This window comes from Syngnathus floridae, chromosome 1 (assembly GCF_059516105.1).
Source record: "Syngnathus floridae isolate MCC-2025c chromosome 1, RoL_Sflo_1.0, whole genome shotgun sequence".
Lineage (NCBI taxonomy): Eukaryota > Metazoa > Chordata > Actinopteri > Syngnathiformes > Syngnathidae > Syngnathus > Syngnathus floridae.
The window spans coordinates 16,240,124-16,257,038 of record NC_142413.1 but is presented as its reverse complement, the minus strand read 5'-3'; the positions used below and the strand labels follow the sequence as shown (position 1 = coordinate 16,257,038).

At 37.7% G+C, this 16,915-nt stretch overlaps 2 protein-coding genes across 3 annotated transcripts in view; one reads left to right on the top strand and one right to left on the bottom strand.

Annotated features, from left to right (window-relative positions):
* neil3 (nei-like DNA glycosylase 3) overlaps nucleotides 1-16,915 on the top strand; it is a 72,718-nt gene that overhangs the window by 9,668 nt on the left and 46,135 nt on the right. Inside the window, exons 11-12 of one of the 2 annotated variants that reach the window (XR_015859042.1) lie at nucleotides 4,143-4,232; nucleotides 10,047-10,134. Coding sequence is in view for 1 of the 2 variants with exons in the window: in XM_088378578.1 (XP_088234704.1) it covers nucleotides 4,143-4,231 (89 nt within the window). In the remaining variant the exon portion in view is untranslated. Of the gene's footprint in view, nucleotides 1-4,142; nucleotides 4,233-10,046; nucleotides 14,045-16,915 lie in introns of those variants that run through there. The other variant, XM_088378578.1, reaches the window with a different exon arrangement.
* aga (aspartylglucosaminidase) lies at nucleotides 32-8,460 on the bottom strand. The gene is made up of 9 exons (XM_088378708.1): nucleotides 8,175-8,460; nucleotides 6,090-6,243; nucleotides 5,913-6,025; nucleotides 3,326-3,438; nucleotides 2,638-2,743; nucleotides 2,469-2,544; nucleotides 2,288-2,395; nucleotides 1,055-1,188; nucleotides 32-220 (listed from the first exon to the last, which is right to left on the bottom strand). The coding sequence occupies exons 1-9, from the start codon at nucleotides 8,281-8,283 to the stop codon at nucleotides 120-122; spliced, it is 1,014 nt and encodes a 337-aa protein (XP_088234834.1). The 5' UTR covers nucleotides 8,284-8,460; the 3' UTR covers nucleotides 32-119.

Below are 16,915 nucleotides of genomic sequence, written 5' to 3'. Positions count from 1 at the left end.
GGTATATTTATTAAAGACGCCAAACAAAGCCTTTCGTCACAATTGTTACTTTATTGTTGACAATTCCTCTTCAAACTTTCAAACTCCTCTTGGTTAAATTTTTTTTTTTTTTTTTTTTTTTAAAAACAGTCCACTGACTTTATAAGTGGTACATCTGACTCGCTGTCAGACACCATGTAGTGAAACTTCAATAAGCCTGGCACCTTGTTACAAGCTGCACCTTTTTAAAAAGAGCAAAAGCAAATCATTGGTTTGTTGTTAGGGTATAAAAAAAAAAAAACAAGTAATCTTGCTCAACATCGTTTTTGTGCCTGTCCCTTAAACAGCTGAACTATTGGGTTGTCAATTACATTCACACGTACTTAATGATTCCTCTGGGGATGTTTCATATGGATTTTTGTTGGATGTTTTGGTGAGTGATGGAAAAGTTATCTTTGTAGCCTCTGGGTTTCTGTCTTTCTGCTATTCACGTTTGAAACAGTTCAGAGGCACATTTTCATGTTTTATGTACTCTTGGCTTCAAATTGTAATATAGTAGGTATCTCATTTAAGGCTTTCAAGTGATTCAGAATCAAGTTTTGGACTCTGGATATGCCCAACAAAGTCGACTTAAAAATAGCTGCAGGTTTTCAACAATAATATGACTTGTTCATCAGCCACAGTGTCTTCCTGGTAGATACATTGTGGCTGATGAACAAATGAGATCGTCAGTATGTCATGATCAGACTAAATTATAATGTTTATGCATCACCCTAGGTACTTGTGCTTATTTTACCAACAGAACAGTTAACACTGTAGGCTCTAAAACCCAGTTTTTATATTTTGCCCAAGTCAAAGACATTCCTCAAGTTCCCTTCAACACAGCTGGCATTACGAAGTACATTTTACATTTTTCCATCTCTCACTTATCTTGAAAATGTAACCAATCTTATATTAGTTCTACTTTTAAAGCCAACAAATTGTTGAATATTGTCTCTCAGGTAAGTAATAATCACGTTTGGCATTCTGGCACATTTAGTGACATCCATGTGGGGAAGTCAATCCAAACACTCACCATAATGGCCTGTTGCGTTAGCACAGATGATCGCCCCAAAAAAGTCAGCGTAATGCCTCTTAATCCTGGAAATGGCCATCTTGCAGGCTGCCGAGGGATCCGTCCCAGCCCTCATCAGCTCTACTGCCAAGTAACTGTCAGCAATGTGGAATTGGACAGGCATCAGGCCAACTAATGAGCGCTTGTCACGGCCGCTAAGCGAGCTGTCTCAGTAAGCTTGGGGTGCATCGCTGTCCCTCAAGGCGGAACACTCTACACTCTTCATAGGACAAATTAATGTACTCCTAGGTCAGTTTTCTGCAATTTCAAGAATAAAACTGCAGTTTTGACAAAAAGTCACAATGTTACATGAAAAGTTCTTCAAAAACGTCTACAAGAAAAAGGTAGTAATAATATTACAAAAACGTGATCTTTTAAGATAGTCGCAGATAAGAAACACAGTAGTAGTCAGTAGTAGTCAAGGTTTTCTGCAAATAGTAACGTTTTGAGAATAAAGCTGTATTTTCTTAAGAAAAAAAGCTGTCATTTTGAGAAAATAATTTGTATTTTTTCCTCAAGTCAAAAGTCAATCTTATGGGAATTAAGTTGTTTTCTTGTACACAATGTTCTCATCTTACAATAAATGTATTTTTGAACAAAACCAATGTACGTGAACCCACTGTATCCCCCGACAAAATTAGTAATACTAAAAAAATAGTATTCATAACCGGACTACTTTTGGATAGTTATGCTTGCACAGCAACATTAGAAAGCTTACAAAAATGCATTTTCAAATAAATAAAGATGTTCCTTTTTTTTTTCTTTTCCCTATCTTGAACTTAAAAGCCATAATCTTGAGAGGACAAAAAAAAACAACAACATCCATCCATCTATCTGCCAAACCACTTTTTGTTCCCGAGGGTCGCGGGCGTGCTCGAGCCTATCCAAGCTGACTTCGGGCAGCAGGCAGGGGACACCCTAAACTGGTTGCCAGCCAATTGTAGGGCACACAGAGACGAACAATCATCCGCACTCACACCTACGGGCAATTTGGAGTGCTCTATTGGCCTACCACGCATAATTTTGGGACGTGGGAGGAAACCAGAGCACCCAGAGGAAACCCACGCAAGCATGGGGAGAACATGCAAACTCCCGGAAAAGAAAAATCTCATGGAAAAAAGGTGAAATCATAGGAGCTTGAACTAAACACAAATGTTACTTTATACTAGCAGCATAAAAGCACAGAGGAGCTACCTGGGCAGAAAGCGCATCATGAGGTCCCCATCTCCAGTAGCGGCGGCAGCTCCTGCCAAGCTGTCAGCGTATGCTCCCGCACCCACTATAGGAGAGTCTCCAACTCGACTGTGTGTTTGCATACAAAATGCCTGGACATGTATATTTGCCACTGAAGCCACAATAATTTACAAAGTCCTACCCTGGAACTTTATGAGTGAGCCCATTTGTGGACGTCCCTGCTGCCACGTGGCCGTATTGATCAAACGCGATTATACCTGGTAAAAAAAAACAAACAACCAATTGTACATTACTAAATCGGAGGCAATCTGAAATGATCATTCAGCTCATGCAAATCCATAAAAACCCACCTATGGTGTCGTGGGAGAGAATATTAGTAGGAAGGTGCTTTTTTGATCGAAGCTGCACTTGGGGTTTGTAGGGAGGACACGATTTGGATGGGTTGGGAAAAACATTCTGAGGGAAAAACAGGATTTGAATTATTTATATACATTCATTTTTTAGTTTTTTTTTTAAATAGTAAAGAATGTGACTTACTGAATACATATGTTTAATTAAAAAGGCCCTAGAATAAGTTAGGTAGGTTAGAAAAATAGCCACCAAAATATTTCATATTTCATCAGAAATGAGATCAGCCTTGTGCCAATGATAATATAAAATCATATATGCCTATAATTAATCTTAGCTCCTTTAAGAAAGAAACATTGTCCCTTAGCAAAGCTAATTTGCTAAAAAAGCAAAACAAAAAAGACTCATTACAAACAGAACACGCACACAAATAATATATATATATATATATATATAGATGGATAGATACATATATATATATAAAAACAAGTGAGTTAAGTACTTTCTTGGGGCTATACTTAGAAGGTCAGGATGAATCAAACCAATGAAACAAAAAACTTCTAACCCTAACAAGCCATTTTCTTCCCACAAATAACATAATTATTAGCATGCCAGTCGAGTTCGCTGCTCAATATCTTTTTGTAGCAGCATGCCCGGAGCAAACACCGATCAACATACTGGCACACTTACCTTTCGGTAATTAGGTTGGCAGTTGCCCTTCAGCCACTGTGTAAAAATATCCAGCGACTTGACGGTGGTCAGGTCCTCAGCGATGAAGCCCATGTTTTCTGCGAACACCGTCGCTGCAAAAAAAGTTGACATATGGCCCTCTTAGAATTTGTTGACACAAGAGCCAATTTTACAGTCCTAATTTGCTCTCGTAGCAAAATATAATCGCAACTGAGGAGCCAGACACAGTCCAACAGGCGTTAACATGCGTCGGATGAAACCGGAGCACTCAATAGATGCCTTCAGGTTGCTTTAAATTAGTTTAGGAATAAATTTCACCCAGGGTGGCTTCGAATACCAATTTAATCACAAAATGTAGGATAATGAACGCTTATGAGAGCCTCTGCCCATTTTGTGCCATTCACTTTTTTATTTTCAGGTCAATTTTGGCTATGTTGAATCCAAATCAGTCAAATTTGCAGGGGGCGATTCATATTTGTTTATGCCATTTTGATCCCACCTTCATGTTAACATCAAATAATGCAATCCTTAAAAATGTCCATGCGGACTACTGGCTTTCAAGCTTGTCCACCAGATGCAACATTCAATTCAAAACCAACTCTGGTGAGTGACGTGGGCGTTACCGGCGGCTGTAAAGTTATCTGGCTGTTAACTTACTAACCTGTTAGTGTGTTTGCTTTTTTAGGCTATATTAAATCGACACCGATTCATTACATTGTGTTGGCGGGTGTTGATGACACGTGCTGTTGTGGTACACATTACACTTTTTGTGAAACAATCCCAAACTTTAGCCAATTTGTCTTTTTCTTTTTTCCAGATTCGCCGTCAACACGCCAACCGACTTCTTCACAAAATGGTTCATGCGGCTGCAGTAACTTTGGTCCACTTGGAAAGATGAAGCTTTGAGGTAGTAGTCTTTTATTGAGTCCTTTTTTGTAATAGAATTATTCAGCTAAGTCTATGAATTGTTAAATAGTGTTATACTTTTGGCTTCGTGTTTTTCAAATATTTACTATATTTATGACCTTATATTAGTTAAAGACTACGTCGCATTCTAACTCGGGGAAGCCCAGTACTGCTTTTTGAGTTTCCCACCAGACGGCAATACTTTTTACCCCATTCGGAACATACAGAAGAATTTCATACCATTTTGCGGTTTGTACAAGGGCACGCCATGACTGAAATGATTACTGTCGCTATTTATTTCAACTAATGGCATGCACTCTCATTATCTGAGAAAATACGACACCTAATCAGTCACTCCATTGGCAAGCAAAGATGGCCGTGACAATACGCTCCAATTTAAATCGAGTGCTGTAATGTTATTGGAGTGATTGGTTGTCGTGGGGAATAGCTGCGACGCTGGTGGGATTTTCCCTGACGCATAACTGAGGCTTCACAGAGTTAAATTGTCTGAGGGGGACACAAACCAAAGAGAAAATATCTCGTTAGTGGCAGTTCTCCTGGAGAAAATGCCTTAACGATGGCAGGGGGTCAAAGAAGAAATGTCCAGACTGAATACACATATGCAGGAGAGCATTTCTCAAATATGCAGGACATTGAAGATCACACCTTATGATTCGGCTGTTGTTTTAACTACACGGAACCTACAATATGGACGGATCCGACAGCTGAAAGAGAGAGGGAAAAATATCGCCTGGTCTGATGGGTCTCCACTTCTGCTGACACGTGATTAGTGTCAGAATGCGGTGGAAGCAACATGAAAGCATACATCCGTCCTGCCTCGTAACGAGTTGCTTTCATCCATAAGATGTTTTCTTTGCTCTCTGAGTAACAACTGGATTTAGAAGCTACAACCTTCCCCTGTGTATTGTTACTGACCACAAACATCACGCTTACTTCGAGCTGGATATGGCACTGGCTCTATCGTCAAACCAGGCTTAGTGGTTTAAATTAAGATTTCATGTCATGGTTAGAATTTCAGATGATGGTGCCAAATCCGAAGTAGGGTTCCAAATTAGGATTTCAAATGAATGAATTCAAATTATGATAATAATTGATAATGTTTTTAATCCAGTGTAAGGGTTTTCCAGTTTGTGTTTTATGGTTAGGGTTTCAAGCAGGGTTCAGTGTTTCAAGTTGAAGTTTTAGGTGAAATTCAGGGTTAGGGTTTCAAATCAGGCTTTTTGTATTTGTTTTTAGTCATGCTAGTCATTTAAATGATCCTTTCAATACAGCATTAGCGTCTCGAATTAGGATTTCAAGTTTAGGTTTGGGTTTCAATTTAGGATTAGGGTTTCAAATTCAGGTTTTTGATATGGTGTTTTAATCCTGCTTTCTAATTAGGATTTCAAAATAGGGTTAAGGTTTTAGGTTACAGTTTCAGATTTCACTCGAGGGTTAGTGTTCCAAATTAAGGTTTGAAGTCATGTGTAGGGTTTCAATTTAGGGTTAGGGAATAATTTTAAGGTTTTGAAATTTATACGGTGTTAGGGGTTAGAAATCAAGATTTCAAGACAGCGTTAAGGTTTCTGAGATGGGTAGGGTACATATTGAAAATTGCTTTCTACGCAAATTGGAGTTGGAAGTGCGTCTCAGGTGGTAAATTTCACACTGATTGTCATACCTGATTCTCCCACCAGCATACTGTGCTCTGTGTGCTCCATCACAGCTCTTGCAACGCCGATGGCGTTCTTGATCCTCCTCAGGTCAGCCACGGCGCCCACCTCCATCGTGTTACTACTCATACAGACGCGGTTGACAGTTTCGCCCTCTTACTTTCTGGAATATATATATTTTTTACCCGTTCATAATCATGGCATCCAGCGTAGTTTCACCGCTCTCGTCTGGGCTCCCACCATAGCCTACACTTCCGTCGCATTGCTCGTTTTGACAGCGCTTGCAACCCGCCTCCACAGCGTCCAATACCGAGCCACCGGACTGTAGGACCGCCCACGCTGGACAGGGAACACAAACACATAACACTTTGTTACTTGTGAATTCAGACAATTGTTTCTCAATACATTACAATTGTTTGAAGATATGTAATTGCTAAAAACGTGCAAAGACTGAGATGCAGCTTGCAACCAAGTATGACACTCTCAAGGCACTTACATTTTGGATGGATCAGTTTTGAAGCCAGCATATTGGTCATCGTTAGTGGAAAAACACAAAGCTCAACGAATAAATATTCTTGTAATATAACTACTATTTTGCCAGAATATTACATGTATTTTTTCTTATTAATGTTTAGCTTAAACATGTGCCTGATCACAGACACAATTTGTGCTCGCAAAAATTATTCTTGCTTTTGTTCTTTCACACTTGATGGCTGGACAGGTAGTACAAAACACAACAATTTGTATCCAAGCGATTCAAAAGCTACAGCTTTAAATTCACTCCTTCAACCGGGCACACATCCGCAGATGCCAAATTGCTGTCACAAGAAGATATGATGTAACTTGGTGGCAAACATCTTCTGTCGTCATTATTTTTTTACGCTTCCCTATGTCCACGTGTGTGGGGGTAGGGCTTCTTGTTGCTCCATGCCCCGTGTTGCACTGATGTTTTAACAGAAACTTTAGAGTACAGCAAAATCTCAAGGCCGACAAGTTGCGCTTACTATAAGATACCAGTAGCACACAGCGAGTCAATTTGCCCGCTTTCACACCATCAGCTTCAGGAGGCTAGGGGGAAAAATGATGTACAGCCGATAAATTAAAGAGTTTCCATCTATCAAGTGCAGGAGATTTTTTTCCAGTTAACTCCCATCTTGTCCAGATTTCATCTGTCAGCGCAGCTGCGTGGAGCGCACCTGGCGGAAAGCTGCCTTGACAGATAAAATTCCGAGTAAATGCGAAAGTGTTTTCACTTCCAATCTACGACTTTCTGGTGCATCATCCCCGACACACAAGCCAATGAAGCGATGGCAGACCCTCCCTGGGTTGGCAGTTATGAGTCCCACTCGGTTTCAAACGCAGTCGCTGATGCTTAAGTTTCACATTATCACCAGATAACATAGCAGCTATGAATTTGAGTCGAAATCAAATCTCAACTCCCAAATATCCTTATGTGACCCCTTCAAATCTGCCTTTATAAATGTCCTTTATAAAAAATAAAATAAAAAAAAAACACTTTGCTCCCTCCATTGTCATTTGCTGTTAATGTGCTTAAAATTCCTCAATATACATTCTTTTAATTGTTCTGGTAATCTACTTTTGATTTTTTAGCTGTTGTATTTGCAAATGGATCTGGGTCCCGCACCTTTGCTTGTGTGAAGCACTTACGTAGTCCTGTGAACCAAATGTGCTGTATTGCCTTTAAAAATGGTACAAAAACTATGCTGATTGTTGTACATATCTGTTCTGCAACTACTGCAAACCTTTGGTTGAGTTTATTGCAGCGAAGTTCAGGTTAACATACATTAAATCCTAGGGTTCACTTATTTTTTTCCCCACCCTGTCCTTTGAATGTTTGCATGTGTGTGTGTGTGTGTGTATGTATAATATATATATATATATATATATATATATATATATATATATATATATATATATATATATATATATATATATATATATATATATATATAGTGCATAACATACGCACACACGCCTCTTACCAAATCTAACATAAATTGGAACTGTATGATACTGAGACAACACATTTTGACTTAAAATTAACTTTATTTGATTTTGAAAACTAGGTTTCACGCGCTCGTCCCATCGCGCTTTCTACCGTAATTCATAGAAAGTGGCGAAATTAAAAACGAAAGAGCGGTTTGCTTGACTTAGTAACTAAGTCTTAGTTGAAAGGCGAGCTTTACTGCAGTTCTTTTCGAGTGTTGGCTGTTTTGACTGCAGTCAAAAAAAAAAAAAAAAAGAAATACCTGCAGCCGTCGCATTTTTGAAGCTCCATGTAGTGATAACCAGTGGTAGCGAAGCTTGTCCAAGCGTGAGCAGGCATATTAAAGAGAAAACCAGCAGAGATGTCGGCATTCTGACCTTAAAGCACCGCACTCGACTCTTTAATTTTGTCAATTCATGCTCAACCGACAGAATAGTTTGCTTCACCTCTAATTTCAAATAAATTATGTTGCGCTAATAATAATGAAGTGCCAAAATCTGGTTTTGCAGACACATCACGGGTTACTTCCTGATTACGTCACAGGCATATTCTTAAAGGAGACGTGCCATAAACCTGTCAAAAATAGTAAACAGGACCATGGCATAATTTGGTGGAAATTTCGGGGGATTATGCAGTCTGTACTATTTGTATTCAAAATAAATTCAACAAAAACAAATAAAAGTGGCTTTATTATTGTCTAATACAGTGTAAGAAGTTTTAAAACTAGATGATTTGATTAAAATGGTAAACTGATGCAAAGGCTGAAAGAACTAGCAAAAACTTTCAGTGAGATATTCAAAGACTAAAAATCTCTTAGTTACAGTAAACTCCCCCCAGTTATATTGTGGTATTTTTTATTGTTTAATAAAATAGTCACATTAAATGCCGCTAAAAAAATGATCATGTGTAGGTATGTTCTTCTGTGTGGTTTTTAGCTTGTATTTTTTAACTTTTTATTTTATTTATTGTATTTATTTTATTTTTTATCTTTTTGCATTGATCGGTTGGCACTTTTTAAATTTCGTTGTACATGTGTGACAATGACAATAAAGATCTATTCTATTCTATTCTTGTCTCAGATCCCTGGGATTAATTGTAACTAAAACTTTCTCCTCAAAATTTACAAATTCCTACTAAGATGAAATCATTAACTGGTAAAACTTCTCAAAGAAAAAGTTATTTTGAGCCTCGAAATGGAAAATAATTTCATGTAATCATTATGAATATTTTTTTACGCTTTGCATACTCCCCTACCTGGCCTAACCATGTATTCCTGAGATGTCTTTGGTTTGGTTTCAAAGACGCAATATCAGGTGAATTTCAGGGTTTTGACATGTCAAATCTGTGATTAACAGTCAACATGTCAATCACAATAGACCTCACCTCTTGCCAGCTGTCGTTATTCCTAAAGAAATAAAAAACAATAGCATTTTTATTTGTTACATTGTTATGTTCACCCTTCCGATGTGGGAGATTTTCTATTCATAACATCCATTGCATTGACAAGATTAGCATTAATTAGCATTGTAGCTATGGAACCAGTGGGTTCCCCTGGGCTTTTTCAATTGGAATCCTTCATCCAGGTGATATCATGGCTACATGCTCATTATTGACTTGCAGATTGACTCAGAGTGTTCTGGTTTAAGGCGGGCGGGATCGAAATTGCGGAGGAACAGCTCGGGGCCGGGCCTTTGTGGCGTTCCTCTCTCTAGGGGGGGGTTCGTTTTTAGTGCACAGAAGCCTCAGGCGGATGTCTTGGCTTGGGATGCTCTGTTTGTGCTTGGCAAATATCAACAGGCGGACTTGTTGCTGGCCGTTTGTCAGTCTGCTGTCTTTGATGGCACATTGGGATTATACCAGTGACTGCAAAATAAAAAGTGTAGTGGAACGTATGGTGACGTAGGAAAGCAGTATGTACACATCTCTCTCCTGGCTACTCAAGGTACGGGAGTCAAACTTAATTAAATTGCATATTCTAGGACTCGGGAATTGCTTGGTTAAATGTTAAGAAAAACTTGACTTTAAACTTAAATACTTGTCTTGTCATTAACTCTTGCCTGTATACATCTGAAAATCCACATTTTCAATATATTTGATCGTTATTTTGATTTTGATTTTTTTGTTTCTTGTGCAGGGGCTGCATCAGTATCATGCAGAATCTGAAGACGATTAAAATGGCAGCCAAGGATTATGCATTTGATACAATCGTCAAAAAGTATAGAGTAAGTATACAGTAACAAAGTGCTTAAAGTACAAGTATCTGAGCAAAATAACCTTGATAGAAATTAGATCAGTCAACTTGCGCAATACGACAAGAGTAAACTTAAGCAAACCTGATGAAAAACAGACAATTCCAATTCCAAAGACTCTGAACTGGTTACCAGCCAGCTGCAGAGCACACATAGAAAAACAACCGATATTATTATGGTTATTATTAACAATACTACTACTACTACTACTACTAATAATAATAATAATGATAATCATATTTTACCATTTTAATGATATAAACCCGCAAAGCCAACATTCTTTCAGTTTCTCCCCCAGTGAGAATGTTTACTGTGACTGAGTAAATCAAACATGCAGTGCTGAGAAACTTTTTGGCACAAATGTGCGAACACGGCACTCCACCGCCTTCACACCACATGCTCATCCTGATCGCCCCCCCCCCCCCCACACATCTCTCCTCAAAATAGCGTCTCTTCCGCCATGGGCCTCAAAGAGACAAGTGGATGGGCTACAATGACTTCCTCACAGCAAACAAGATCAAAAAGTAACAGCGAGCAGGCGGGTAGGGGGGGACGACTAACAATGTGGTCTGACCTTGAGGAGGCGCCTTTACATTATTCATACCATGCATACAATTTTCTCTGATATTTTATTCATTGTTCTTTTTTACTTTTAAACAAAATGCAGTCTTACAGATTGCGAGAAGAGAAAACAGATGAGAGCGCAGCGACTTAAACAACATCGCCACTTTGAAGTGATTACTTCAATAATCACTCACAAGCTGCTTGCTTATTTATTTTGTGCTGCAGAGATGAATCGGTATAGGTGAAAAGAAAACTAGTTGAGACATTTAACTGACTGGCAAATTTGATGAAAATGCAAAAATTACAAAGAATGTCAAAATATTTTGAATAAATAAAACGTAATGGAACAGAAATACACAACTATTACAATGTTTTTAAAAACATTAGGAAACTCATTAACATTAAGATCAAACAATAAAAGAATATACATTTATAAAATACAAATACAAAAGTCATTAACAAAATACAAATATGTGAATAATGTAAAACTATTGTTAAAAGATGTCATAACAGCCATAGCAAATGTCATAACAAATATTAGAAAAAATATTGACAAAACTATTAGATGGAAATGCAAATATGCCAAATATATATGTAAAAATGTTAGAAGAAAGGCATACATATAATACTTTGAAATGATAACTTGAACAAGCACTCACAAGGTGCTTTATTATTTTATTTATTATTTGTGGTGCGAAAATCAGTTGGAATGTTGAACTGCCTGCACTCGTCATTTGCCCCAGACACAATGTTGCAATGAGAATAAAAAGGGTTTAAACAGCATACAGGACCCTATAAACAGGTAAACCTTCAGAGGAACTCTATTCTTTATTTTTTTAACCTTTATTAAACCAGACAGAATATTAGGAACAGTTTCCTATTGTTTCTAAGAAGAAAAAAATAACACATAGTAAATGCTCATTATGTGAAGTATGTTTTCCAAATATCAATAACGTACTTAAGAACAAATTTCAAAGTAGAAATAATTCAGATGAAAACACAAGGGGCATTTCACAGAATCATGGGACTTTGCTAACTTTCTCAACAAAAAATTGAATTACCACTAAAATGTGTATTGGCCCATCTTGGGCCACTTTTTATGTTGTTTTATTTGTGCTGAACATCCCTTTGGTTAATTAACAGGATTGACAGTAATGGGAGTGAGATTTTTAGCATAGAATTATAGCCAATGCATGAAATCAAGACAAATCACAATCATGCTAGTAGGATGTTGACACTAAGTACATTAGGGTGATTTAATAAAAAGTTGCAATATAAAAATAGCATTAAAAATGTGCTTTTGATGCATGAATCACTATCTTTGTCTTTCAAACTTGCTACAGCCTGCAAGGAAATTGCGTATCAGCGAAATCTGATGGATAATATGCATCTGAACACACAAATTAAAGAGCATTATAATACCAAAATAGCATTAAAAATGTTATAGAAATTGTTTTTGGAATGCCAAATATATTATTTTCAACACCGCTCATCCTGTTCGGGGTCACGGGGGGTACTAGAGCCTATCCCAGCTGACATCGAGCGAAAGGCAGACTATACCCTGAACTGGTCGCCAGCCAGTCGCAGGGCACATAATATATCAACAAAAAATGTGAAATAAACATCCTAAGAAGGAAGAAAGGAAGAAATAGTCTGTGGGGACTCATTCGAGTTCAGAGAGGAACGTGACCCAAATCTATCAGGCGTTACTTGGGAAAAAAAACTCCTCTCTGACGTTTATGACAACATTGTGGGAATCATTATGTTAGTTTGTCTCTCAAGCGCAACCAAGAAATTCCAGTGAGCGTGCGAATTTATTGTGTTCCTTTTTTCTCTGTCACGTGGTGTTGACAAATACCTGAGCTAGCGTTTTGTTGAAAGCGGCCTTCTTTGTTTAATCAAGGTCTGGTTTAATGAAATGACATTTAAACATTCATCATTGCAATGCATCCATTTTTTAGTACAGCTTGCGCCTATCCTGTCAGAGAAGAGAGAGAGCACATAAATAGTATATAAACTGACTCCGGGCCAAAGGCAGACCACACCCTGGACTGGACATTCACAGGGCACCACCTTACTAAGAACCCAAACATCAACTAAACAAACAAAGTATAAATGGATTAAGAATACTATTTAATAACGACTAGTATAAACATTGTTCTGTCATGCTTAAGACAACATGATTCTGGTTCGTATTACATCTCGACTTAATTCTGCGTTTTTCCATTTTGGTGTCATGCAAGGTACTAGCCCAGCTCGCTGTCAGACATGGCGGATTAACAACAGATTAGCGCAGCGCCCGCGGGGAAGTTCAGTCACGTGTGTGCCGCCATATCACTGGGAGGGAAACGTCAGAAAAATGACAAGTCATAAAAAATGCATAGCCAATCAACCAACTGTTAGCACAGTGGCGTTGCAAAAACACTGGGATTGATTTCAACGCTCGAAACGGGTGTTGAATGGCAGTCTCGTGATTTTTCATTGACATGCAGTTTCATAGCCTGCTACACAATTTTGTAGTATGTCACACCTTCAGTGTTTTTTTTTTTTTTTTTGTAAAACAGAGGTACCCAAATAAAAGACTAGTCAAGAATTTGAAATAAAGGGTTGGTAATTTTGGCAATGTTGTCAAGACACAAAAAATTCCAGGGGCAAATTCACTACAAAGCCGTTGTATCTCCAAATTCGATAAATTAAAATAAATCAAGACGTTTAGACTTGGATTAAATTTCTTTGTAACACAAAACATGTTATCTTCAATGACGTCTGAAGACTCTAAATTGTACAATTGCGTCTTTGAAGCCTTTGATGCTGTTGATTGAGGAATTACCAAATGACATATTTTGGAATATTTTTGGAATTAAATTACTCTGCAATGGATACACTGTAACATAATTAATAAAACGTCAACGCAATGTTTTTCTAAAGAATCCAAGATATATGTTTTTGGAAACAAAATGTAATTTGTCTTCTATGAACAAAGCATCACACACAATTTATAGTTCAATGAATTTATGGTAATGTATTAGTTCTGGAAACATCAAAGTCAATTTAAAAATCTGTTATAAATCAAATACCTGTTAAATATTTTTGGGAACATCCCAAAAAAGTTTGAGGCTTCTATAATTGTATTGTAGTATTAATCCTACATGATTTTTGGAAACATTTGATTGAACATATGTGTGGAGTGTGTGTGTGTGTTCGTGTGCGCATGTGTGTGAGTGTGAGTGTGTTTTATAAACATCAAATATAATTTCATTAAAACAGAAATGTTTATATTTTTGTTTTTGCTGAATGGCACACAATTCATATTGAGCTGCCTTGGTGGAGTTTTCTCTAAACTATTCAAAGCATGTTGTTCTTCAACAATGTACAGATGCTCAGCTATTCTGAGCACCATTTATAATGTTCTCTGGCATCTTTTTGTCGACAACAGTTTGGTGATAAACGGGTTCCTAAACATGTAGCTCCTTTCCAAAACAAGCAATTAAAATGTTGACATCAAGCGATTACTCTTCCTTATTTAATTGCTGATTTCATCCATTTGAAAAAAGCAAGACATCGCAAATCTCAGTGGCTCGATCCCAATGCAGTGGTGCTTCTGATCCAGAGGATGGGGCTGAAGCATTAACCACAGTGCTGCCGTGTTGCCGGCCGGGCACATGCCCTCCAGTGCTAATGATGCTGCCTCTCTTTGGTCGGTAAATGAAATTCTAGCTCCCATCGAGACTGATAGATGAAATACATTTCCGAGTGGTCCAAAGTGCAACGGGAAGCCCGCTGAGGTGTCGGGAATCTTTCATTTTCACTATCACAACGGATGTCATACATGCTGGGATGCCATGTTAAAAATGTATACTGTACTTACCGTGAATTTCATGAACTCAGTATAATTATGCAATAGGATACGCCAGCGATTCACACCGAAGGTATTATAGAGCGTAAATACACGTTTGGGAGCAAAAGCAATCTTGAGTGTTCTTTTCATCGAGTCATATGCAACTGCAAATTATGCAACATACATTATACAGTACAATTCTATCTTTACAGATAAAAATACAAATGATTTTGTTCAACATCAAAGACAATTTAAAGTCTTCAATGATGTCTTGGTAAACATTAAAGGCCGAAAGGCATTTAAATCTTCACTAACTAAACTTTTTTAGACATATATGCAACAAAATTCCACGGAATTAACTAGTTCATACTTGTTAACAATGTGTTGCTGTGAGCTATGAATCTCAAAATATTGGCATTTCTGCATTGTTGCATTGTTGTTCACCTGGCATACAAACTCTCATGGGTTTGGTTATTTGAAACAGCAGCTATGCGAGGCCGTTCTGTCATCTTGCAAAGAAATTCCTAGCAGCAACTGTCAATGAACGCAACAATTGTGAAGCCCTGTCATTGCTGATGATGTGAAAATTATGATGACTTACATTTATATGCATTAGTTATTTAAGAAAATCAGAGAAAAATAATTTGCATAATAATTGGGAACACAGTGTACAAACCTATAGGTCACTTGAAGCTGCAATGAACAACAGTGGAATCTTTAATAAAATCTAACACTAAATATTTAAAAAAAAAAAAAAACTTCAAGTCAAGAGTAATAAATTAAACTCAGTGGAATACAAAACAATTACAGTAATAACTAACAAGTAACTAACAAGTCGTGGTATCACTGCATAATAATTGACAGTCACATGAAATTTCCCTAGCCGTTAGCTCAATTTAGGAACCCTTATTCCAATCAAATAATGGTTTGTCATGACAAGAAACAGGCTGGAAAAGTGTATGCGATCCATATGGCCGAGGCAGCCGAATTGGGTGACCAGACAGGTGGGCTGAAAATGCTTTATAGATTCAGAAGACTTCTTTAGACTGAACATTATACAACTCTGGTCCAAAATTGTGTTAAAATGCAAAAGTAGTTTCAGTATACAGTAGTTTACTTATATGAGTAAAACAAAGCTGGGTATGCATGTGTGTTTGCGTGAACACATTGGGCTCATGAATAACTTAATAAAATGAGTTCCCCTTAATTGCTGAAAGAGGGTGCTACATGCTTATTTTCGATCCAAGCCAAGCTGCCTTCTTGAACCGTGTCTTGTTTGTGTTGCAGACAACTTTATAGACTTAAGCTGGAAGCAACGCTGGCAGTTATGGAATTCTATACATGTAATTTTGTGATTCTTTATGTGACTAAAATAAAACTTAAAACGCACAGCGATGGCGCACAGATTGCGCCAATCTTGTCCCAGTCGGTTTGTTCCGATAAAAGTCAAACTTTTAGTTCCCTATCAATTTAGTTTCCAATGATCCTAACATACAGTACTGCACATGTAACAATGGGGAACATGTTAAACCTTTAGTGATCTGCCTTCGCACTGAACAACTCAGGTTGTTATTTTGCTGTACTTTATCGTACCAACTTATAGCATGTTGGCATTTGAAAAATTTTGCTTGAATATTACCGGAATTCGTGACAAGCAGTAAAACCTTTATGAATCAGTCTTTGCTTCTTATCTACTCAGGTTATGATCTTACCACATTAGCATTATTATGTGCTATTATGATTATATACATTATTATTATTAGCATTCCGCCAGTTCCATTTTGTATATGTCTGACCAAGAGTTTGAAAACTAAATCCTAACTGTACATTTGAACAAACTTTGCTTTAAGGCCACACTACCCAGGAAGAAATATAAATATAGTAATAAAATTATAGCAAAGTCCGGAATCCTTACAGCAAATAAATCCTGACGTCTGAATTACCCCCAAACTGGCTTTTTGAGGAAAAAGATGGTAAATGTATCACAAAACCACAGGTAGCACTCTGGGGAGTTATAGTCCTCTTCATACATGAGAGCAAGATGTGGCCTCTTTTTTCTTTCCTCTCCAGCATTGGCATCTTTATTAGCTTTTTTTTTCTTTTTTCTCGAGCTGTTTGTGGCTCGCCTGAGACGCTCTGATAAGACGCACAAGCATCTCAAAAGGGGGGAAAAGCTCAGTGTGACGAGCAGGAGGAGTGGAATTGTTTGATGGAGATGCCGATTGGGTTTCTCGTGTGTTTTGCGGACCTGTCTTTCTACTAGAGAACATTTGAAGTGGGCTTTTTTCCCCCCTTGTTTTTAAGTCTTATCGCCACAACAATGCGGAACGGATTAAAGGCACCTGGGGTGGC